At 40.3% G+C, this 25,708-nt stretch overlaps 1 protein-coding gene across 1 annotated transcript in view; it reads right to left on the reverse strand.

The window, feature by feature from the left end:
• The window catches only part of LOC114364644 (uncharacterized), an 84,303-nt gene that overhangs the window by 12,937 nt on the left and 45,658 nt on the right, over window positions 1-25,708 (reverse strand). Inside the window, exons 3-6 of the mRNA XM_028320870.1 lie at window positions 19,006-19,117; window positions 3,732-3,922; window positions 3,142-3,271; window positions 965-1,105 (exon numbers count right to left, since the gene is read on the reverse strand). Coding sequence (XP_028176671.1) covers window positions 965-1,105; window positions 3,142-3,271; window positions 3,732-3,922; window positions 19,006-19,117 — 574 coding nt within the window. The remainder of the gene's footprint in view (window positions 1-964; window positions 1,106-3,141; window positions 3,272-3,731; window positions 3,923-19,005; window positions 19,118-25,708) is intronic.

The raw sequence follows: 25,708 nt of genomic DNA on the forward strand, positions 1-25,708 counted from the left end.
GGTATAAACTCAATACTGCCGCAGGAATTAGGTAAATGACGGTAGGAGTCTAACGGCCGAATACTGAAACACTACTCAAATCTGTCACTCAGCTGACGGGCTCCTAAATTTAAGTATCCTTCAATTTTAAATGGTATTCTCAAACGCTACTCAACGGATTTGAAGCCGTGATCAGCTAAGCAGCTCTCAAATGTTTACATAATGGCAACATTTACCAAAAAAAGTATGTTTTCATTTACACAAATGATAACTTTACATCTTTTATCCATTACACGCAGCATCGTTTGGTTATGTATTGTCTTTTAAGGTACAGGTGTGACACGGGAGGTACAGGTGTGACACGGGAGCTACAGGCTAGACACGCTGCGCCGGCTCAGCCGCGGCTCAGTAGTGCCACAGGAAGTAGAGCCGGGGCAGGTGCGAGTGCTAGGGCGCGGGCTCACCGGGGCAGCCCAACGTGGCACAGAGACGGTGAGTTAGGTACAGGTGTGACACGGGAGGTACAGGTGTGACACGGGAGGTACAGGTGTGACACGGGAGGTACAGGTGTGACACGGGAGGTACAGGTGTGACACGGGAGCTACAGGCTAGACACGCTGCGCCGGCTCGGCCGCGGCTCAGTAGTGCCACAGGAAGTAGAGCCGGGGCAGGTGCGAGTGCTAGGGCGCGGGCTCACCGGGGCGGCGCCACTCGCGGCACAGAGACGGTGAGCTAGGTACAGGTGTGACACGGGAGCTACAGGCTAGACACACTGCGCCGGCTCAGTAGTGCCACAGGAAGTAGAGCCGGGGCAGGTGCGAGTGCTAGGGCGCGGGCTCACCGGGGCGACGCCACTCGCGGCACAGAGACGGTGAGCTAGGTACAGGTGTGACACGGGAGCTACAGGCTAGACACACTGCGCCGGCTCAGTAGTGCCACAGGAAGTAGAGCCGGGGCAGGTGCGAGTGCTAGGGCGCGGGCTCACCGGGGCGACGCCACTCGCGGCAGAGGACGGCGCACGTGCCAGCAGCCAGCACCAGCAGCGTTCCCATGACCACGCACACGGCCGCTACCCACGTGCGCGTGTCGAAGCTCTCAGAGCCTTCCAGGAAGTGCTTGTAGAGTTCTGTGGACGGTGAGCGGTGGAAATCAATGGAATATTCATATTTTAATTGAATAAGAATACTTTATTAAGCATAGAAAAATAAAATAAAAATACAGTACATACAGTGTGAGTCACGTTAAAGTGTACATATGAAAATAGATGAAACTAGACCTATTTTTATCGACAAAAAAGTGGTCAAAAATTTTTTGAGATTTTTTTTTAATTTTTTATAGATTTTTTTTCCTTTCAAGTACTTATTGTAAAGAAAACGTAATAATTTTTAAACTAAGAGGTATATCCTGATAAAATAAAAACAGTAATAATGCTAAATAACAGACGATACTAAAAAAATACATAAAATACTCAGAAAATGCCAACAAATAATAAAAAACGATACTTTTTGAAAAAAATCTGCTTAAAAATTCGTGTTTTTTTGGTTATTTGATAAATTTCTCCAAAAAATGCCCCTATAAAAGGTGGTTTTTATTACTTTGAATTATTTTCTATCGTATTACCTTTGTTAAAGCCAAAAATCTCATGTCTCTATCCATATCACAACATTTGCTATGATCGTTTGAACTAAGCCTCTCCGGGCGCGCCCTTCAACGCTTCGCTAACAACGAAACAGAAAATGGATCTAGATTTGTAATTTTGATAAAGACAAGTTAGATTTCAAGTAAAAACAAAAGATTTCGAAGTAAAATAAGCATTTTAGTTAAAATTAAAATTGTCCCTACCTGTAGAGGAGAATAATGTTGTGGTAGGCCTTTGTTCAAACTATCATAGCAAATGTTGTGATAGGGATAGAGACATGCAATTTTTGGTTTTACAAAGGTAATACGATAGAGAATAATACAAAACAATAAAAACCACCTGTTATAGGGGCATTTTTTGGAGAAATTTATCAAATAACCAAAAAAACACGAATTTTTAAGCAGATTTTTTTCAAAAAGTATCATTTTTTATTATTTGTTGGCAATTTTTGTGTATTTTATGTATTTTTTTAGTATTGCCTGTTATTTAGCATTATCACTGTTTTTATTTTATCGGGATATACCGCTTAGTTTAAATGTTATTACGTTTTCTTTACAATACGTAATTGGAAGAAAAAAAATTCTATAAAAAATTAAAAAAAAAACTCAAAAAAATTTTGACCTCTTTTTTGTCGATAAAAATAGGTCTAGTTTCATCTATTTTCATATGTACACTTTAACGTGACTCACACTGTATAACATTAAACATTAAACTACAAGCTATGCTGAAGAGGCGTCCGCTCAGCAATATTCGCGACATTTTTTTCATTTGTGAAATAATTATCTCGACATTCATTCACAAATACACAATTTATTAAAAAGTAAACCAGCTTGAAAATAAGCATTAAAATTGGACTGCAAATAAAAAGATACAAGCGTTTAAATGTTGTATGACATCACATGACGCAGCTTTCGTGTGGTACTTTTGCACAAGTTGCGATTTCATTATGTTGACACTTGACAAACTTTGAAACGAACTGCATTATATGCATCAGTCAACAATTAACAGAGCAATAGCAGATTCCGCAGTTCTTCCGCCTCTTCGTCTCAGCAGCAGCCAGTATATTGGTAGGGCAAGCTAAAAAATTTGACCAGTGGCCTAATTCACGTATTTTGACAGTCAAAATCTCGCTGACGTTCAGAAGTCGTCCCATTGAAAACATCCGTATTCACAAGGGTCATTTCGATAGAACGATTACTCGATAGGATCGCAACTCAGCGATTTGTTGTCGTTGAAGTTTTGTTACGTGAATAAGGCTACAGTCTAAGTACCCTGAAAGGGGCCTTAAGGCGGTTATCACACTGCGCCGCGCTCCGCCGCGTAGCGCGTGATTTTCATATAAAAAATCACGCGCGCGGACGCGTTGTCAGTGTGAAGTGCCGCGCGTGTTTTCTATACAAACTGAGGTACTAGCATACAATTATTAAATCTGTCGCCCCGCGCTCCGCGGCGGAGCGCGGCGCAGTGTGATAACCGCCATAGCCTGCATACGAATAAAGAATTACAATTTGAACAGTACGTACCAGCCTCCTGGTCGCTGTAGAGCGTGGTGGCCAGCACCTCGACCGGGGGCCCGGGGCCCAGCGCGTTGGTGGCCCACACGCGGAACCAGTACGACGCGTTCGTGTCCAAATGGTACACGTCCACTTGCCGCTGGAATGGATAAGGACAATCGATAAGTAAGTCCCATTGATAACATTCGTGACAGATTCAATTTCGGAATGGCTTCACGGAGTGAGTAGGTACAAACATAGCGATTTCGGAAGTCTTTGTGTGACACAGTCTATCACCCATGTTATTCTTTCTAGCGTTTATAGCGTTGTAGCATAATACAGCAGATTTTGGCTACATTAGGGCAGCGATATATCGCTTATCCAAAGCATTACGAACATGACACGCTGATAGAAGAGAGCTTGCATAAACATATTGATAAGTTGATAGATCTTTAAGAACCCATTTCTTACTGTGCTGTGAACTTCATAGTGTGAAGTCTATGAAGAGTTGCCATCCACCACAGGTCACGATTGCAGCCTCGTAGCAGTAGCAGATATCTCTAAGACATGTTCCAAACTCCATAAGTAGAGAAATAGGTCTTCATATTCAATCATCTTACCGAGTTCGGACTGATGTGGTTGGGGCTGATTGGCCTCCAGGGTTCTAGGGACCCATTCACAGGCGCTGCGGACCGGTACTGAGCCGTGAAGTCTATGATGGGATGCCCTCCGTCGCCGGCCACGTTCCACAGAATAAGAGCCAGGATTGTGGACGCGTGGACTGTTACGTTCACCAGGGGAGGAGGCTCGGCTGAAACAAGTGAAAGTTGATCATTAGACAAAAAGAAGAAGAAAGAAAAAAGGTTGAACTATACGCATAATTAGCTAGTGTTGTTGTTGGTGCTTCAACCACACCAACAACCGTAGCCCCAAACAAACTTGGCGGCGCACTGTAGCAGACGAGGCGAAGAAAATCGGCAAGACCTGGAGCGAGATCAAGCGCGAAGCTCAAGACCGAACGCGATGGAGGACTGTTGTGGACGCCCTCTGCCCCATCTAGGGGACATAGGCCCTTAAGGCCCGGTTTTTTGATTCGTAGTTAAAATAACCAATGGTCAAATTTGACAGATGTCAAATGACAAGTGGTTAAATATCAGAAAAAAATGTTTTTCGAACAATGGTTAGCTCGACTTTTAATACATTTTTTAACTTTTAGTTAACATTTTGTTAATATTTAACCATTAGTAGCAAAATTTAACAATTTGTTATTTTAACTATGAATCAAAAAACTGGGCCTAAGGCCCGGTTTTTTGATTCGTAGTTAAAATAACCAATAGTCAAATTTGACAGATGTCAAATGACAAGGGGTTAAATATCAGAAAAAAATGTTTTTCGAACAATGGTTAGCTTGACTTTTAGTACATTTTTTAACTATCAGTTAACATTTTGTTAATATTTAACCTTTAGTAGCAAAATTTAACAATTTGTTATTTTAACTATGAATCAAAAAACTGGGCCTAAGTCAAGTAAGTCACACCAACGCGGGCAGATCGCCATCGTCGCCGGCGCGATCTGCTCGCGTTGGTGTGGGAAGCTTTAGGTACTCGTAAATAGCCGGTGACTAAAGCCTGGTCCGTGAGCACGTAGAATCCCGTCCAATGACCCCAAGCTGCCCATCCTTGTCGCTCGCACGTAATTATGTTGCTGTCGCGCTCGCACATTCACTGCGGGCGCGCGTCGCACAGTCGCGACAGCAATATAATTACGCGCGAGCGATAAGGATGGGTAGCTTGGGGTCATTGGACGGGATTCTACGTGCTCACGGACCAGGCTTTATACACATGCATAGTAAGTAAATATGGCCTTAAAAGTTCAAACAAATAGTACAACCCACGCTATTTTAGCCCGAATCTGAGTGTAGAGTCAATAAACGCGCGATATTAGTTCAGATATTGTTATTGCCTTCCTAATGGAAAAGCGTATGTTAAGAGATACCTATTGCTACGAATCCAATTTGTATTGGAATTATTATATTGTACAGAAGCTATCGTTTGGTTTATAATTAAGCTGAAAGATGATGTTTACAAAAAGTTAATAAACATGTATTTACTTTCCTTTGTTATGTAAACAGACGTGTATTCAAAGTAATCAAGGCAAAGCTCAAACCGAAATATGTTTATTTAGCAGCGAGTCGGCAAACGGGCTCTAAATAAATAACCGACCGCTTTGAAAACACCAAACGCCACAATCTTGCTAATTACGCTTAGGCACGGTTTTTTGATTCGTAGTTAAAATAACCAATGGTCAAATTTGACAGATGTCAAATGACAAGTGGTTAAATATCAGAAAAAAATGATTTTCGAACAATGGTTAGCTTGACTTTTAGTCCAGTCAATGAATGCCTTAACGACGGTGTAGAGAGAAATCCGTGGAACACAATTTCTGACCTCGGGACTTTATTTAGACTAGTTAGGAGGTGAACATAGCAAAAGTCCCCGCCCTTAGCCCTTGAGCCGGCGGGGAGAGGGGGTTTTAAAGGTACCACTTTTCGGTTTTTCGCTTAATCCTCGGAAACTATGCGTCCTAGTGACATGACTACTATGAACCAAAAAAAGCTTATTCAATTTGCTACAGGTGAGACCGTCAAGTTTTGCTATATCTTGTATAGTTTTTGCGGCATCTTCTCTAGAAGGTCTGTAAAATTGGAAGTTTTATTGTTGTCTTACATGTTCATTTCAGGAGAAAATCGACTAAATCAACATTGAGCTATAAAATAAAATAAAATTAAAATTCATAAAATTCATTTATTTTTGCAAATAGGCTTTAAAAAAGCGCTTTTACACGTCCCAATATTAACCCTACCACTGCTTCGGGACAACAAATGGACTTTTGCTATGTTTACCTCCTAACTAGTCTAAATAAAGTCCTGAAGTCAGAAATTGTGTTCTACAGTTTTCCATCTATAATGCTTTATTGACTGGACTATTTTAGTACATTTTTAACTATTAGTTTAAATTTTGTTAATATTTAACCATTAGTAGCAAAATTTAACAATTTGTTATTTTAACTATGAATCAAAAAACTGGGCCTTAATAATGTATCTGTATTAACACAAAGATTTATAGAACTTGCAGAATTTTGCTGTGTTTTCAGAAGGAAGAGTATTTTACGATGGCATAATGGAGTTGCTTCATTACTTCTGTTTGTATTTGGAGTTGAGACTGGCATGTGTCAAAATCATCGTCATTCTTCTTCTCTTTTACTTTGCCTTACACCTTCGTGTAGGTAGATACGGATCAGTGGCGATAGTATGCCTCCGGCCCTAAGAGCCCCTGTAGCCTAAGGCCCTGTATCATTGATATGATTGCTGATCCGGCTGAACAAGACCCCTGGTGCGAATCCTATTTTATGACATCATCATCATCATCATTTCAGCCATAGGACGTCCACTGCTATACATAGGCCTCCCCCAATGACTTCCACATCGCACGGTTGGTAGCGGCCTGCATCCAGCGCCTTATTTTACAACAACAGTTGGATAACAAAAGCATTCAACAATCACAGAACAATGCATCATATACATCCACAATCAATAATAACAGCGTATGTAGAACAGAGTATCATCACCTCAAGCTGATGCACATCCAACGCAAATCTAACCAAACGTGCCGATTGACAGAGATTACAATGGGCGTCGCAATGAGGATGATTAGGCGGTGGGCAGACAATCTAGACTAGATACGAATCTAGTTGCGCATTGTGTAGGGTGACCACGCGATCATCCACTGCACGGAGCTAATATCCTAGCATTACCATTCGACAAAGGCTAATGAGGACATTATGCGACTTGATGATTAAATTGACTTGAATTCAGAGAGAGAAGAGGTTAGAGAATATACAAGGCGTATAGATCATGATTTTACAATCACGACGTAATCAAATGTGAAGAAAAAAGATGTAGTTACTTAATTTTAAAGAAAAATATAAATAAGAGAAAAACATTATGGAATCGCCAATCTTCTAACGCTATTTCCGACCGAGTTCGAAGCAGCCAAATGGTTTTTGGCAGAATCATCCTATAGGTGGTAAGCAGTATTTCATGCTTGGAAAGATTTGTTGTTAACATTGATCCAGGCTTTCTTTTTGGTAAAGTTCCGTTTTCCCCTAGAGAAAATGAGCTCCTTCGCTATAGAGTGGGTATATTTCAAAAGTTTAGTATGTTTTCCTTATTTAACAGTTGAAGACGCTCGCTAATTGGTAGTGGTACTCCTCGGAATGTCAGTGCCTGAAGGAACAGGCGACATCCCAACTAATATTATAAATGCGAAAGTAACTCTGTCTGTCTGTCTGTATGTTACGCTTTCCCTCTTAAACCTCGCAACCGATTTTGATGAAATTTGGCATAGAGATAGTTTGAGTCCCGGGAAAGAACATAGGATAGTTTTTATCCCGGTTTTTGAAACAGGGACGCGCGCGATAAAGTTTTTCTGTGACAGACAAAATTTCACGCGGGCGAAGCCGCGGGCGGAAAGCTAGTAATAATATAAACAGGACTGTATTTTTGAAGCATTGAACTGGAATGAACCAGATTGGCATCACCCCAATTAGAGTCACACCGAGTAGCGAATTTCAAGAGTTTATTTGAATTCGACAAGACTCAAAGAATTTCAGATAAAATATCGATAAAACTGATAAAATATGTCTGGGGCTCATTAGGCTGGGTATTCCCCAGTCATAAACAAGTCAATTTATGTATTAGTGTTATTATGTGACTCATTCAGTTTATTGTCGCATGCAAAAAGTTATGGTACTTATAGTGTAATGCATCTGTACCGCAGGCTGTAATTTGTATGATCTGATCTATAATGAGGGCGATTATGTGACCTTGGTTTTATGCAAGTAGTTTTCATCTTTAGGTTTGTATTCACGGTTAGCGCACTTATAAATGGTGTGCACAAAAGTGCAAAAAAGGTTTTAATATGAGTGCTGTACACTTTTGATTTGTATTTGGTGTCTGTACATCGATCACTGTCTGTGTCTTGTTTCTAACGAATGTTATCTCTCTACAACTTGAAACGATGAAACTTGAAAGGAAGATATAATGATACAAGCATATTATTACCCTAGATATAGCTTGTCCTAGAATTCTTCAGCGTAGTACTGAACGTTTCTGAGAAATGAAATAATCACATTTCGCATTTATAATATTCCTATGAACTTGAGTGGAAAGTGCTATATCGGGAACGTATTTCATCTTTATTGCATACATTTTTCATGAGCTTAAGTTAATAAAAGAGGGCGGCCGACACAATAATGGCTCCATAACTTTTACTTGATCTTAGATCTGGATTTTTTAAACTTTACATATCCTGTTAGAAAAATTACCTGAGTACTATTAAATCTGTTTTGCATCATACAGATGATCATTTTATGAGGCTTTTTTCTTGCTAATGACATCAACATGAATAATTAGACGAACGTGTGACATCATTGTTTAATAATGACACTACTATAAATCTTTGGGAAAATATATTTGCAATCCTATCGTGTTCAGAAACGATGATATCCTTAAGAATAGAGTTTTGACAGCTCATAAAAAGTATGTCAATTGACTAGTGGTGTCAGTTAGTGTTTTATTTGCAGTCCTGAAGGCGCCACAAAAGATGCTGCCCCTACAATAGTAATTCCGTGCGGATCATAGCCGTGCAATAAACGTGAGCGTGGAAACAATTTTCTCGGCCACAAACTGTTGACGTTGCCGTTGTAATGTTTACAAACAGATCTATTATTTGCATCAGGAAAACGCTGTGTAGATTCGAGTGAGCTATATTTATTTAAATGCGCACTTGAAATATGCCGGAGATTTGCGATTATATTTTGAAAGGGCATAGAAATAAGTAACGTCATTTCAGGAGCTTTTTGGATGGAGTTTGGCAGATTTTTGACGTTCGTTAAAGTTAAAGTAAGATGGTGCAACAGTAGGAAGTTTTTGTTTGTAACCTTTCAGCTTTTAGCTACGAGTTTGACTAATGATACAGCATCAAGTTTCAACAATACTAGTGTCTCAATATTTTAGGTTCCAAACCATCAATTTCGGGCGTATTGTCACATTTTCTTAGGCTTCGTACGAGACAACAGGCAGATGACTATTGAAAAGAGTGTCATCCGAACAATAGGTGAGGAGGAAAGTGTTGAGAGGAGGCTTTTGTTTCCCTCTCGACACAAAGGCGTGAGGAGCCGGCTGAGTGCAGGGTAAACTGTGCTCTCTGGGACCTTTTGCTGTAGCGCTCATGTTGATGATGTGTTACGAAAAATGTTGGCACGTCTGTCTCTGTATGGTTTATCAACACAGCAATGATAGTTATCTTGAAAAGGGGCAGTTTTTTCAGCTGAAAATTCAAGCTACGAATATTAATTCTTATTTCTGCTATGTTGACTGGTAGGGCTGTGCTGTACAGCTGACTTTTGTACTAGTACATAAGTGTTCTTAACGCTTGATTCACAAACAGAAGAAGCAGCAAATCAGAGCTAAAGAGCTCTGTAATTAGTTCGTGTGTCACCCTGTGCGTCCACACGCACTGTGAGACATCATAGTAATGTTTGTGAATACGGGCGTAAGACTACGTACACTTACTGGGAACTGCTTAGATTTTCTAGTGTATCATAATGGGTTTACTTCACTGGACCGCTTGATGAACTGACTGCTCCATTTTTAGTTTCTTTTATTCGTGTTCAGCATATTTCGTACAGACAAAAACGGGGTCTCCTCTAGTTCTCGGTCAAATGCTGAAAATGCTGTGTCTACTATAGCATGATCGCCAATAAGATCGTATACGTTTACGAATTTATCGAAATCGTTTAGCGTAGCCCTACCCCGCCTGGGCGATAAGGCGCACTAAGCGTCCAATTTATTAACTTGTCAAATCTTTGTCCTACTGCCATTATTATGGCCGGTGGACAAATTGCAGGCCATCTGCTGTCAGCGGCAGAGAAATGAATGGAAAGAGCAATTTGATTTGTGCTGTGGGCTGGGCCCGGAAACATGTAGCGTGATTGATGACGCGCCCAGACGCAAATCAAATTAAATTATAGCAATTGTATAGCTGCATTAAGGTCTTTGGATAGTTTGTAATGGACGATCCTTTAGAGTTTTAGACTGACATTGCGTATCTACGCATTGCACTGTAGAGTCCCGCTTATACATATGTTTTTAAAGCAGGTACCATGCTTAAGGTGCCTGAATGCGAGGGGCGCTAGACCGGTCTTTGTCGAAATCCTTGGGGGAGGCCTTTGTCCAGCAATAGTCATTCGGCTGAAACGAACGAACCATGCTTAATTTAAGCACGTCACGTGCTCTTTCTGTAACAATTTACGGGATTCCAAAAAGAAGCTATGTTGGCTATCTAAAAAAGGCTTGATGCCTATAAGTAAATAATATGATAAAGTATATCGGCCCAGTAATAGTTAATCAGGAGAGCCGGCCTTCCCGCGCGTGACGGGAAAGCGTAAGGGTTGAAGGTAATTAAGGGTCCGACCGATATATGGACACAATTTATGAATGTAGGTCTTGGAACGAAAGAAATAGGGGTCAACAGTGTTTTCGATCAAGTGTCTTCCCTCGAGATTATCGATAGCTCTCTCAGAGAGATCACAGGGATTCATAAAAGTCAACAGTTTTAAATCTCCGTAACTCAGCAAAATTGTTAAAGCTTCTCAAGCAAGGTCGTGAGCTTAAGTTCAAATTCTTTATTAATCCACCATTTCAGGACAACATATTTGCTGGTGCTGAAAAGAGGTTACACCACTAGTTCATTTTTTTCACTTTTAGCTCTGAGCTTAGAGAATCTTAGAACATTTTGGATAACTGAATCAGTCGGCCACAGACCTAAATCATATCTGCCGACAACGCTGGAGTGTTCTGGCATCTTCTAAATTACATTGCGAGCAGTCCTCGCGTACGTGCCAGCTGTCGGAATATTTATCGCGTGGACATTTCTTGAGAAACAACTGGCACAAGCAGAATGTTATAGTATAAGCAAAACTCGCAATAAGTGTAGCGTGCACTTTAAGTCTTCGAGATCATGTGTGAACTCTTCTAAGTTCATTGAATCCTAATTGATTCTTCTTTTCCTATTTTGTAGCTTAACTTTAAGTTGAGTTCACGTATTAACTGCTGATGCTGAACTGATTTTTCCAGTTGGGATAAGTCACAGTCACAGTGCATCATAAATATAAATGCAGTTTTGTAAAAAAAGAACTGAAACTTACTCAGGCAGAAAATTTTTAGCCTTGTCCGTCAATAGATTTAGAAAAAACTGCATAAAATAAGTATGTATGTATATTTATCTGTATCATAACAGGTAATAATCATCATCTTAGAGCCACTATTAGATTTCAATGGGCATAGAGCATCCGGCTTTTTCCTGCTACCTGAAGGGCTTGGGAAAATCCTTACAATAGGAACTCCAAAAGTATCGTACATAATGGAATGTGCCAAGTGGCAACCCTGATTGCACCCCGTTAATTACGGGGTCAGAAGGTCGGCGGGGCCAATAAAAATGACCGCAAGCTGGATTAGCGCCGTAATTCACCCCACTTTACAACTTTCCTGCGTGAATCACGTACGGCTGAAAAGGGGTAAGAAATTGCCCGCTTTGGTAATAACTTTATTACATAATTTATGGTAATCACAATTAAATAAGTAAGAATGCGTTTATACTACGGCTGAGGTATAATCGAAGCTTGTTAAGGAATGGATTGATTTCATGGTACCATATTCTGGATCATGAAAATTCAGACCAAAGGATTTCATCACTATGAAGACAACAAGGAACTTCATAAAGATGATGTATCTGTGTAATGATGGACTACAATAAAAGCGCTGAATGTGAATGTCATAAATTCACAATGCAAAATATTTGCAAGCAATTACACAATAACAAAAATTAAAATGAAAGAGATGTTGTAGCTAAATGCAAAAAAGGGTACCAAAGCCGAAAAATGTAAATTCTCCTTAATCTAACAGCGGTTTTCATTTAAACAACAAGGATGAATTCAATCAAATGAATCAAGAACGGCTGAACTGATTTAGCTAAAAATTGTCAGGGAGGTAGTTTAGAGCCAGGAGAAGGACATAGGATACTTTTTATCCCGTTCGAAATTAAAAAAAGTCTGCTTATTTATTGCTATTAAGGCGGAACAAAGTTCCCCGGGTCAGCTAGTATTTCTATAAAAATGTGTAACTTATGTCCCGACGACTCTTAACTTTCCGCGTAGGCGTAGGAATCCACCTGGCTGATGGCTGGCGATTACCGGAAATGAGCTTTGTCATTACCCAGGTTCAGACGATAACCAATGTAGCCGATTCTACAGAGATTACATAGAATCAAATTCTATAAGCAGCAATTAATAATAATATGGTTAATACTTTTCGGTAAAGTGTGTTCAAACTAGAGGTGGGCGCCGATATAAAATTGGTCGGCGGCGGCGCGCCGACTTTTTGACTTCGGCGGCGGCGGCGTCGGCGGCGTGACCTTGTTTGACCTTTATTTATTAGGTATTTTTTAAAAAATCGGCTTTTTTAGTATCTTTCGCCAAGACTAATCAGGTGGATTGCAGTTGGTTGGGGTTTGACACGATAGAGCCACTGCCGCAATGGTTTACCCTAGTAAATTAGCTCTTTTGATAATAGATACTTTGATATTTGATTAGCGGGCTTGGCTGAGTTTGGTTTTCGTGTATTTCCTAAAGGCCAGCGTACCAATGTGCCGATAAAAGTACCCTAAACATGTATTTTTGAACTCTTTGGAGGCACATAGTTAATGTTGGATTAGCTGACTGTCGGTCGAATATTATGTTCAGATCTGTTTTATTTATATTAATATGGTCTTTCCGTGTCATCCTACGGTCCAGGTTTTTAATGCAACCTGATTGCAGTAATGTGTCGTGGTCTAAATTGGCCTGGGGATAAGTTTCACGTCTTAAATGATAACATGGTGAAACTTCGGGTCTTGCTTACATACGCCACTTGGTCAGTCAAGCATTAGTGGCATTTAGCTGACTTTGCAACAATCTAGTCGCTTTAAGATCACAGGGCTACTTTACTAGTAAATGTTATCGAGTACCGGACCAAGTATAGAGTCCTGGGGTACTCCAGCTCTGCAGCTAAAAGAGAAAATTTTGTCAAGGAGTTTGATTTAAAACTGTCTGTCACTGAGATAAGACTTCATCAGCAAGTAGTAGAAGTGTGCTGGAAGGTACTTTTTAATTTCATAGAGTAGTCATTTATGCTAAACCCAGCTGAAGCCGCAGCGAAAGCAGACGTACAGGATTCTTTCTTTTCCAAACACATTGTACACAGATATGTGCTTTTCGATATCTCCCCTCTCCAGCTTACCCCAAGTAGCTCAAGGTGTACTGAGATGATGGGCCCTAGATGGGCACTGAAACGCCTGGACAGAGAGAGCCATAAACTGGCGTCACTGGTCGAAAGTTGGGCGACTGGCCCCGAGGTCGAGGTCGCACATGTGTGACGCGGCGATGCCCATGTGATTATACGAGGAGTACCAACAAGCAAAGAAAGAGCTTCAGGGTGCGATAGGGGCGGCTAAAAACGCCGCCTGGGAGGAGCTCCTCTCCACCCTGATTCAGGATCCATGGGGGAGACCCTATAAGCTGGTTATGAACAAGCTCCGCATACGGGCTCCCCCACTCACCACCAGCATGGATCCTACCCTTCTTCGCACAGTTGTCGCAGCCCTCTTCCCTGAAGTCCGGTCTGATTTTACGCCGCTAGTCAGATACAGCGTGGCACAGGCAGATGCAGGGGATGCGCCCAATGTCATGGAAGGAGAGCTAGGGGCGGCTATCCTACGCCTACAAGCTAAGAACACCGCTCCCGGCCTCGATGGAATTCCGGGGAAGGCGTGGGTTTATGGCTTGCCCTTAAGAACGGGATGGAGCCGCGCTTTCGCACTCGGTTAACGGCGTGCCTAAGGGAGGGAGTCTTCCCGCGAATGTGGAAAACGGGGAAGCTCGTCCTCCTGAGAAAAGACGGCCGGCCGGCTGATTCCCCATCAGCATACAGGCCCATTGTTCTGCTGGATGAGGCGGCAAAACTTTTTGAGCGCATCATTGCTGTCCGTCTAAAAAGACACTTAGATGGAACAGGCCCAAATTTGTCGCCTAACCAATTCGGTTTCCGCCGGGGTAGGTCAACCCTTGACGCTATAGCTGAACTAAGGGACATAGCGGAAAAGGAGGTAGCAAGAGGGGAGAGCGTTGTGGCAGTGTCCCTAGACATCGCTAACGCGTTTAACAGCCTTCCCCATAGCTGTATAGAGGAGGCCTTAAAACATCATGGGGTTCCTCTATACCTTCAGGCTATAATTCGTGCCTACCTAGCGGGAAGAGAAGTGACATTTCCAACGGTTAATGGCTGGGGTGGGAGGCCAGTGTCGTGCGGTGTCCCACAGGGTTCGGTCCTTGGGCCTCTCCTGTGGAACATAGGCTACGACTGGGCCATCCGCGATATTCGGCTGCCCGGTGTGAAGGCCATTTGTTACGCGGATGATACGCTCGTGGTTACCACGATTCGTGAGGCCGCTATTCGAGTCACGGCGGGAGTTGCACAGGTTNCTAGCCCTATCGAAATACTCTTTTATTTAAGTTCCCAGTAGGACCCTTTTCATGCGATTAATGAATGATATTAAAATGTATTATGTAGAATCGTTTTGCCATTGACAGATACATCTGATGACAGAGCTTACATTATTTCTACTTTTCATCACCATGAGCGCTGCGATAGATTATGTTACCCCCACCTAGTACTTCGCACCCAGCGAATAGGAGAGGAATAAATTGCAAATAGTTGGTAGAGTATCAGTATCGGCGCGCCGACAGCTGATCGTCGGCGGCGGCGGCGTGAAAAAATTCTCGGCGGCGGCGGCGCGCCGGCGTGGCGCCCACCTCTAGTTCAAACTAATAACATACATTATTATTCCTGATGAACATAGGCTATAGAATATGGATAGAGATATTCTGTGTCAGACCGAAATTAACGCGTGCGAAGCCGCGGACACAAGCTATAGTTATTAATATAATTGTTATTTGAGTTTCGGTCAACTTGTCCTTATAACAAGAAAATCCCCACAAGACCAAGCAATTAGATTATCGTTTTATTGTTGGATTTTATTTACCCGGCCGTAATGAAAATTGCGGTCTGTCATGCGATCCGACACTGTTTGACGGCGCTAATTAAATTTGCTCCTACCCTCACCCCCCACCACAACCACAACACAATGTTAGGTAAACGTAGTCGCTGCGTGCGTGGTCGCTTTGAACTGGGGTACCAATTATTATGTCTGTGTATGTGGTTGAACTGTTTAAATTAAGATTTTGTTTTGAAAAGGTTTACACACGGCTTACGTGTCCCAGCAATTAGAAATAATCATATTGAATATTAGCTGAATCGGCAAACTTTGTACCGCTTCAGTTAATCAGAAAATGTAGGATTTTAATGGTGCAAGAATTTTCCAAATCGGTCCAGGAGTTTCGGAACCTATTCAATACAAACTAAGAAACAATCAAATCTCTATATAGGTTAGTTCTTGATCATAATAACACCTAAAGGGTGTAGATGCGATCTATGATAGAGCTTGATCAGAACACCAGTATGGCGACCACAGAGAAGTTTAATCTATGCTGCCTAATTAATGCAACTATGCCAGGTGAATTTACAAAACCTTGGCGGTCCGCCAATATGTCCAAATAAAGTTGAGTATATGACCTAACCGGATCGTTTTGATAAAACATTGACTACAAGTGATTTGTCTAATGAGTTGGCAAATGATGAGCGTAGGTCATATCTACAACGGGGTTACTCCGAAAAACGTTATCCAAAATTTCGAATGTTGCCATTCTTCTCACGCAAAGCGAGAATCCAGCATGAGCGAAGGTGACAGATAGACCCGAAACTACGTAAACAGCGGAGTAGCCCAGGCCATTACGTGTTGGATCAGTTTCCCCACTAACGCTCATTTAGAGCGGACCCAGGCTTATGATTTCCCGCAGGAGAGATCCAAAAGATAATAAAACCGTTTTTATGGAACTTTCTTATTAAGTGAAAAGTATGAAACAGATGCTAAGAATATGATAGACTAACCCTAAATTAACATAGTTCTACTAATTACACACTATTGTAAACACACACATTTATCTATTTTTTATAGAGCTATAATAATATCTCAGAGCGCCTGAAAGACTATGTAGCCTTCCTTCTTTCGTCAATACCAGTGGTAAAGATATATACGGGACTATTCCCACCTCTCTTTCCCACCACTGCAACTCCTGTGTAGCCAGGATATACAGCTTGACCGCTAATAAAAAGCCAACCAATGAAGGTCAAGTTTGTCCCGGGGGAAAGTGAAACTGTCATTGGACCCGCAACTAAATTAATCAGAAGAACATAAGGAGGAGTTAGAAGTTTTAATCAGAAGACCATAATAGAGTTCGTAGTTAAAGAAATATGGGAAAAGTTGCATTTATCATTTCAGAAGATGAGCTGGAAAGTCAGAGCTTACACATTGTATGCTGAGATTCAGATTATTTTCAAACACATATCATGTCAAAGGTATTCACGTGTCAATTTATTAACGTAACATCCACCCATTTGATCTATTTTAAATCAAGCTCAGTTGCACCGCAGTCGTAATAAAATAAATACCACAAATCCGTGAAAACGGCTGACGAGGGCAGTCGTTTCAATTTGCCGAGTGCCGCACGAAAACTTCGTGGCTGAGCCATAGAATTTATGTTTTGCATTAAAAATGTAAAGGGGCTGAGGTATTTTACAGATTTGGTGAAAAACTTGCGAGGGAAGTCGGGAAGCGTAAGTACTGTCGTAAATCTTGCTGTACGCCGTGAACAACAAACATTGTACAGGTATAGATGACACTAAAGACAGTTGGATCTTATGTGATTGTGATAGGCTCGATTTTGCAATGGAAATGTAGTCTGTTGTGGAGTTGATTGTACTTTGTGCGTCAAACCCTTTATGGGAACAAATAAAGAAGTTATGGTACTGAAAAGATGGCAGGTCTGTACAAAATTGTAGATAAGTTAATTAGTTCGTTTAAATATTAGACCTTGCCTGGCCTAGATGCCATGTTAGAATATAAACATTTGTATGTATGTTATCAACTGAATACGAATGACACTCCGGTTTAAGATAATTGATGAAATTAACCGCTATAGGTGATAACAAATTCATTGATCGCACAACGAGTCGATGTAACCATCCAATCCAACTATAGGGTAAATAATTCATTAGATGTGATGGACTACTTGTGTACTAGTAGTGCTGGAATCAATCAAATCAATAGAGCTTTACCTTGCAGTTAAATTGCTTAGAACTGAAGCTTTAGCTATTAGCTTGTTGAATTTGAATGAAACAAAACAAAAACAGTAGATAACATCCGTCAACATTAGGATGGCTTTTGTACAAAGGTAGCCAATCTGTTTTTCCTACCGTCATTTTTCTAAAAACTGTTTTTGAAAAAAAGTTCCAGTGTTTTTATCTTTTACTTTACCGTAGCATCTAAGGAAGGAAAAACATTAGTTATGCACAGCAGTTTCTAGTCTCTACCAGTCAGTGCATCCTTGCAGTTAGTTTGGTGCCAGTGGTAACCATTACACCCGAACTGCTGAGCTACCCCATTGCACATACATTGGACCAACGGGGCTATCCCGAAAAACGTCATCCGAAGTTTCGAATGTTGCGATCCCTCTCACACGAAGAGAGATGTCAGCATGAGCGACGGTGACAGATAGACCTGAAACTACGTTAACAGCGTTTCAGAGTAGGCCCCCAGACTATCCAATACGATTAGTTCCAGCTAACAACGGCAATAAATTTCCACTAAGTTCGAACAAACTTGGAAAACTTAGAGGCACAGTCGATTACGTTATCGATACAAATCTAAAACTATCCAGCAGTGAAGCCAGTGAATAATTCACGGAAGAAACCGTGGTAAGCAACACGGCGATCCCAGACGGACCCATTCGTCTAGGTGAGCGCGTGATATATTTTATGGGGTAATTTTGACGGGTAGAGGGAGATGGGAGAAATGGTTAAACCCACATGATGAAGCTCGAGATTCTGCGGGTAATACATCACAGTTAATTCTGATGCTTTAAAAGATGTTAAGTATAACGGTGAATCATCATATAAGGCAACCAACACTCGTTTCCAAAGCTGTGTTCGTAGTATCAGTAACTAAAGCAACAGATATAAAATTAATATTGAGCACAGGACAGGGGGAAAACGAAAAGTTTTGCTAAAGGTCTGATTATAGCATCATAAGGAACATAAAAACTGCTATAGACAGAGAATGGTATGACTAACCTGTCTAGACGAATTCGGAACTGTCTATAAATTGTAAGCATTTAGGGGCGGGGTGACAGCCCAACTTAAAATGGAAGCGCATATACAACAGTTCGAAATGTGAAAATACGGTGGCAATTTTCCAAAAAAGTGTCTACAGCTCTATGTTCACGGAACTATTTTTTTATTGATCAAAACGATAATGTCTTCATGAGTAGTGAAAAAGGGTACTGGAGCTTTCTCTAAAGTGGTAAACTTTGTCTTATCTCTCTCATTTCTGTTGCTATTCCTGTTACATATCTCTGAGATCTCTGATAAAGTCATACAAAGTGAGTGATGATTTCCACATCCTATTCCCGCTGCTATAACTTCTGTATAGTATCAGGTAACTATAAGAAAACTAGGAAGATTTCAAGCCAGTGATCGTCTTCCCTCTAGTTTAGAGCGAAGTGAATGACAACAAAGTATATCCAAAGGTGTTTCCTTTGTTAATTCACAAAATTGGTACTCACTCCGCACTGTGACGTTCATTCTGTCGAGAAAGGATGTCTCGTTCTCCACCCCGCACTCGTATAACCCGGAGTCATCCGGGCCTATCATTGGAATGAATAAGCTGCCATCAGTCTGAAACAAACAAATAACGGTTACAGTACCATACATTTAAAAGAAAGATAAGTAAACTAGAAGAAGTTATAGTTATCATCATCATGATTCAGAAGATAATCAAACTAAATAGTTCTCTAGTGCCGTTAATGTCATACATATGGTAGAAGATTTTCTAATTATATGGCTTGAATAGTTAATCGCAATTTCGTCCGGATTGTTTGCCGGTACATTAGGTATCAAAACAAAGTTCTTAATAGTATAGGTCATTTTATAGAGTTCGTCAACATTATAAGAACACGAATATGTAGAGAAGATTATGAACATGATTATAAGAATAGTACAAAAAACAGTTCTCTAACAATATGTATTATTTGACAAACCTAAATCACAGATTACTAATAAGTTTCCCAAATTGATTGTACGTATATAAAATACTTAAAGAAGCACTAAAACAAAACGTTAATAACAATAGCAACATCTGTAATGTAATAGGGTTACAAAATATCTGTACTAACGACTAGTCGTGAAGTGGACGAAGTTTTCACATAAAAATTAATAGCTTGTTTAGATATTGTGCCTTATTGTGACATTGTAATTACAGTTACTTGTCCACAAAAGATATAGGAAATAATACAATAACGTCATGCAATATCCTCTTACGTAGGCAGATGAAATTGTAAACGAGCAGATTATCTGCACAAATTAAAAAGGCTGATCTCCGAATCAGTTGGATCGATTTTGACGGGAATCTCACTGACAGACCTCTGAAATGTGAATAAAATCTGCGACAGCCCGAAATCAACACGAGAAAAGAGAGAACAGCAGCGAGTTAAAACTAGTATAGTTATAGTATGATAAACATAGCTGGAAAATTTATTCAGTTCTCGTTGTAAGATCCGGACAAAGAGTATTGATCGAAAGCAGCCTGTTTCAGAATTTCCAGGATGAGATGTGCTCGAGCAAAGTTGTGCTTAGAAGTGTCCGAAGTAAGGAATAGCCTTCTCAAGTGACGATAAATATACTCATGTCCGGACCATCCCTTGGTCTAACTTTTCTAAGAATCCGCTTAGCTGGGCGATGAAAAAACATGTTCAATTATGGTGCGTAAGCTTTTATTATTTTGATAGGCATATTGGTTAGTTCGGTAGCACATTTGTCAAAAACTGGGATTGCCTCAATTTCGTTGTAAACTATGACTATTAAAATTTGGATTCGAATCTGCCCAAAGAAATCATTCGAACTCGCTGTTCTCTATTAAAATCAATGATTACTTATCGCAGCAGTTGATATAACCAATTTTAATTTACAAACGGACGTATTTTAGACAAATGAAAGATCTTTAGGTTTTATGTCACTCACCACTCACACCACACAAACTCTAAAACTTGACACCTTATAAAACTAGCAGTACAAGAGCCATAACAGCCGCTAGTGTTTTCAGTTCTACCACCATGGAAACTAGCGCAACTTCACCCGTTAATTTCAATTAAGGTGGAGTTGCCCCCCCGACGTATACAAATGCATTTCGACAAGAATGTCCTGTGGGGGTGGGATGTTAATGTGGCAGGGTTCACGGATTGTTATGTAAATATATCGATTGCTGGGGCGTGAAACGTGTACACAGGAACCTGAGATTTTGTAGACAGAAGACGTCGGATAGTTCGGAACTTTAAACTTGAGGTAGTCGCGGAAATAGTAGTTTCGTGGAAGACAATAAACTATATCCTGGATATTATTTCCTAGAATTCAATGGCTTCCACTGAGTGTACACATTAACAAAACTTTGTAAACCCTAGAAACCTGGATATGAAAACGCTGAAGCTGAAGTAAACGAAATGCAAAGTAAGCAAATTGAAACACAAAAAATTTCGTTATTTAGCATTTACAATTTCACACAACTAGGAGACATTCGGGGTTTCCGTTTACTAATCTTCATTCATACATTCATGTTATTCCTCTCTTCGCTTTCGCAAATTACGTATTTGTCTTCTGCTTTAGTAATTTCTTCCATTTGAAATAATGGGGATTCGGATTCCCGTGATTCCTGCGACACGCTCGAGATGATCCTGAACGCGGATCAATATGTAAAATGGAGCACGACAAGATTATTTGCTCCACGCACCATTAACCTGCAATTAACCACGTCCTCTAGAAAATCCATTTGGAATGTTTTCATTTTCAATGGAAGAGGATCAAATTGAGGCCCTTTTCAAGGCATCTATTCAGCCTTTTGTGCTTTTACGCATACACGTTCCATGTAGGGCATGTAATATCGGAAGGTTTTCAATTCCGATATTGAATTCCGATATTAGATCTCAATATCGGAATACCGATATTAATATCGGAATTGAGTTCATGTGCTATAAAATTAATATTTGGTTATATTCGTAAGAATTCTGGATTGTTTACAATAAAATAATGATTGTAATCAAAATCTTTAATTTGGTACAAAATAGCACTTCATAAAATTGAAGTTTTAAAACCATTTTTACGTTATGGGTATCCATTTCATTTGGTTTTTTATGTGACAAGAGGCAAACGAGCAGACGGATCACCTGATAATGAATGGTTACTGATAATGAGCTTATAATTATGGACTAGCAAATAATTAAAGTGTTTTTGTAAAATCACAGGTATCAAACAAACTTTTACTCCTTCATTATATTACCCTGTTTTATGTTGGCGGAACGAATTTTAGAGTCATTCAAATCACGTGCTACAAAAATTGTAGAGAGTGGTAAAAAACTTGAATATGCTTGTAATTTGTTCCTTTTTGATTATCGATGTACAACTCACAAAACCACGAGCCATGATCATCATCATGTCAGCCATAGGACGTCCACTGCTGAACACAGGCTCCGATAATGATTTTTACAATGGCCGGTTGGTGGCGGCCTGCATCCAGCGCCTTCCTGCTACCTTTATGAGGTCGTCGGTCCACCTTGTGGTTATGAGTCCTACGCTGCGCTTTCCGGTACGTGGCCTCCACTTCAGAACCTTGCTGCCTCATCGTCCGTCTGTTTTGCGTACTAAGGCAGAACCGTTGGAAGACCTTATCATAATGCTCGAAGACCTTAATCGAGTTTCCCAACAGGTAGGCCTTCGGATGAATATGGAAAAAACGAAGGTTATGTCGAATGTCCATGTTGCTCCTTACCCAGTTTCGGTTAGGAGCTCGATTCTCGAGATTGTTGACAAGTAAGTACATAAATGTCTATCTCGGACAAAGATCAGCTAGGTAGTTAGATGCAATTTCGAGAAAGAGGTAAATCGTCGAATACGAAGATGAAAGTCTTCAATTAGTGTGTGTTACCAGTGATGATATACGGCTCGAAAACGTGGCCTTTGAATATAGGGCACAACGTGCTATGGAGAGGGATAAGCTTGGTGTTTCTTTACGAGATCTAATCAGAAATGAGGAGCTCCGTAAACTAACTAAGGTCGCTGACATAGCCCGACGGATTAGCAAGCTGAAGTGGCAATGGGCAGGGCACATAGTACGCAGAACTGACGGTCCATAGTCCAGTAAAATTAATGTTTGAAAGGGAGTTGAGATGTCGTTCTTTGTTGACCAAGTACCTATGGCAAATGCTAAAATTGATTTAGAACAAGTTAAATTAACCATAAATAGTAAAGATATTAAAATATTTGCAGTGGAACAAAAAGTGATGGTGAGAGACATGAGAAAATCATTGGTCTTTGCCAATCATGTACTTTGGGCTTTGTGGCAGGTTGTGGCGAGTTTAAACGCTTTGTTTAAAATCTCAATTAAAACTTTTATCTGATTCCGATATTACGATATTGGGTCGCTCAATATCGGAATTGAAATATCGGATCTCGCAGTCCGAGATTCCGATATTACGAGATTCCGAGATTCCGATATTCATGCCCTAGTTCCATGCTATCACTTCATGATGTAGTTTTGGTGTTGAAGTGAACTTATTTATAAAACAGACACATTTTAAGCGATGTATGAAAGTGAATAAAAAATACAACGAAAGTCATAAATAGAAAGAACAAGCAACAACTCAGTAGACGTTATTTTAAAAATATCTACGCGAGACAAGTTTTCAAAGCCAGAAAAGTTAGCTAAGTTTGTAACGAAGAACATAGTTTGTAAACTAATAAGTTGGCTAATAAATATGTATTATGTTTACCTACTTCATAAGCTTGATAGTCTGATAGCAAAGTTTGTGTGTATGAAGACCGAGTTGGCAGCTTATATTTTAGCATGGAAATATTACTCCAATAAGGTTATAGGGATACATCTTTCACCTATCATAGGAAGTACCAGAATGCGGGCAGCGCAGGAGAGGTCGGAAATCCTTGGGGATGGCCTTTGTCACTGGACAACCACTTCTGAGTGGACATCATTTGGCTGAAACGAGCGAACGAACGAAACATTTTGTCTTTAGTTAGTGGTCAGTTTTCCCAAAGGAAATCCAAATCAGTCTCTGCCTGATTCCGACCGACCAAAACAGAATTCGCCGGCATATCATCAATTTCCCAAGTGCCTCTAAACGAGCAACACTGGAACATAAGTTGAGTGGTTGTTGGCAACCCTATCCAGCACAAACAAACATGTTAAACTATACGTTACGCAACTCTGACCTTTATAGGAACGTTACATAATGTGGCAATAAGCGTGCACGACCAAGTGCTGGGATTTATCTAGATGTACCGCTCAGCCGGTGACTTAATGCAAAGTTTGGAGCGCCGACAAAGCTGAAGTATTTCTTGAAGGAAAAGATGTATTTTGCAAATCCCTTAAGATAATACAGCCGCCTTTTGCGTATGTTAGGTAGGTGCTTAGATGTACGTTTGATGGTGAGGGTGAATAGAAAGAGATGCAGTGTACCTACCTATTAAATAGCGTATAATGTTAAAGCCACTCATCCGATCTCTTGCGTCAGTCTGCACTTGCTTGGTCACGATATGATTTATAACAGCAGAGTATGTTCGTTCGTTTCAGCCAAATGACGTCCACTGCTGGAAAAAGGCCTCTCCCAAGGTTTTCCACAGTGAACGGTCCTGCGCTGCCCGCATCCAGAAGCAGAGTATGTATGTAGATCTAATTTTAAAAGGACTGTTCACTGTCGCAAAAACCTTTAGTTGAGTTATAAATATCCTGCCAGGTATGTAGGTCAAAAAATATTAATATTGAGCTTCATCAATCAAGAAGCTCTTTCGCCTATAATACGAATTAGTATAAGATCCCGCTATACAACGACCTTCACCGAGATGCTTATTTGATGAAACATATTTTATATTCAATTTAACATGTCAATAATTATATTGCTTAAGGGTTGCCTAATAAATTTCAGTCCAGGATATGATTAATCAATCATTAAAAAAAGATTTTTTTTTAATATTTCATCGGTTTGACTATTAAACAAACTCCATACCAATCGAAAGTATGAAGTCCATAGAATATGCAAACGTTAGGTTGCCTATTCTTTTCCAGTCATAACTCTCGGGTTGCCAGGTATAAACAGGTAAATTGATAGAGCATTTTGCACCGGTCTGATAATTTAATCAAATTTAAATTAAAATAAAGATTATTTCATTATGAACACGGTGGTATAGGGTTGCCTGCGAAAAATCAGTCCTGAATGACGGTTGTCGAATTTTGTAAAGTGAAATTAAAACTGAAAGGTGACATTTTTCGAGTAGTTGGCAACATTTGGGAAAGACGAGTTGTATGAGGCGTTTGTGTGTCTTGTCAAGAGGTGTCGCTTGGGTGAAGAAATTTCTCCAGTGTTGCCATGCTTTAGGAGATTTGGTCCAAAAATGTCTAAAGTGGAAATAACGACTTCCGGTCAAAAATTTGGATGACGCCTCCTGCAAAAGGGTCGTACAAATGACATTTGACCATTTTCATCTCGATCACCTGGCAACACTGGCAGCTACGGGGAAAAGTATTTTTTTTCGACATGGGTTTCTTTAAAGTTAAGGACGGACAGAAGGAGATATGGCAGAAAAAATCCAAAAATGGGGTTCGGTCGATTATACGACCCAGATTATGGGAAAAGTCCGAAAATTCAGAAAATCAAGATGGCGACCGAGTGAGCGGTCATTTTGTAAAAAAATTCAGATTTCTGATTTTTCAAATGCATTTTTTGGGCAGTTGGCAACATTTGGAAAAGTCGAGTTGTATAGAGCGATTACGTAGTTTGCTAAGGAGTATCGTTTGGAAAAACAACATTTTCCAGTGTTGCCATACTTTGAAAGATTTGGTCAAACCATGTAAAAAATGGAAATAACGAATTTTGGTCCAAAATTTGGATGACGACTCCTGCAAATAGGTCAAACTAATGACATTTGGCTATTTTTATCTCGATTACCTGGCAACACTGGCAGTTACGGGGCCACAAAATTTTGGGACTTGGGTGGTTTTAAGGAATTGTTTCACGGGATTGGTTTAAGTTAGAAAAAAAGTAAAAATGGGTTTTGGCGCGGAAAATGGTCTAGATTAAGCGAAAAATGCAATAAGTATGGCAACACTGGAAAATGTTGTTTTTCCAAACGATACTCCTCAGCAAACTACGTAATCGCTCTATACAACTCGACTTTCCCAAATGTAGCCAACTGCCCAAAAAATGCATTTGA

Source organism: Ostrinia furnacalis, unplaced genomic scaffold, assembly GCF_004193835.3.
Source record: "Ostrinia furnacalis isolate ACB-3 unplaced genomic scaffold, ASM419383v2 OfSCF7454, whole genome shotgun sequence".
Lineage (NCBI taxonomy): Eukaryota > Metazoa > Arthropoda > Insecta > Lepidoptera > Crambidae > Ostrinia > Ostrinia furnacalis.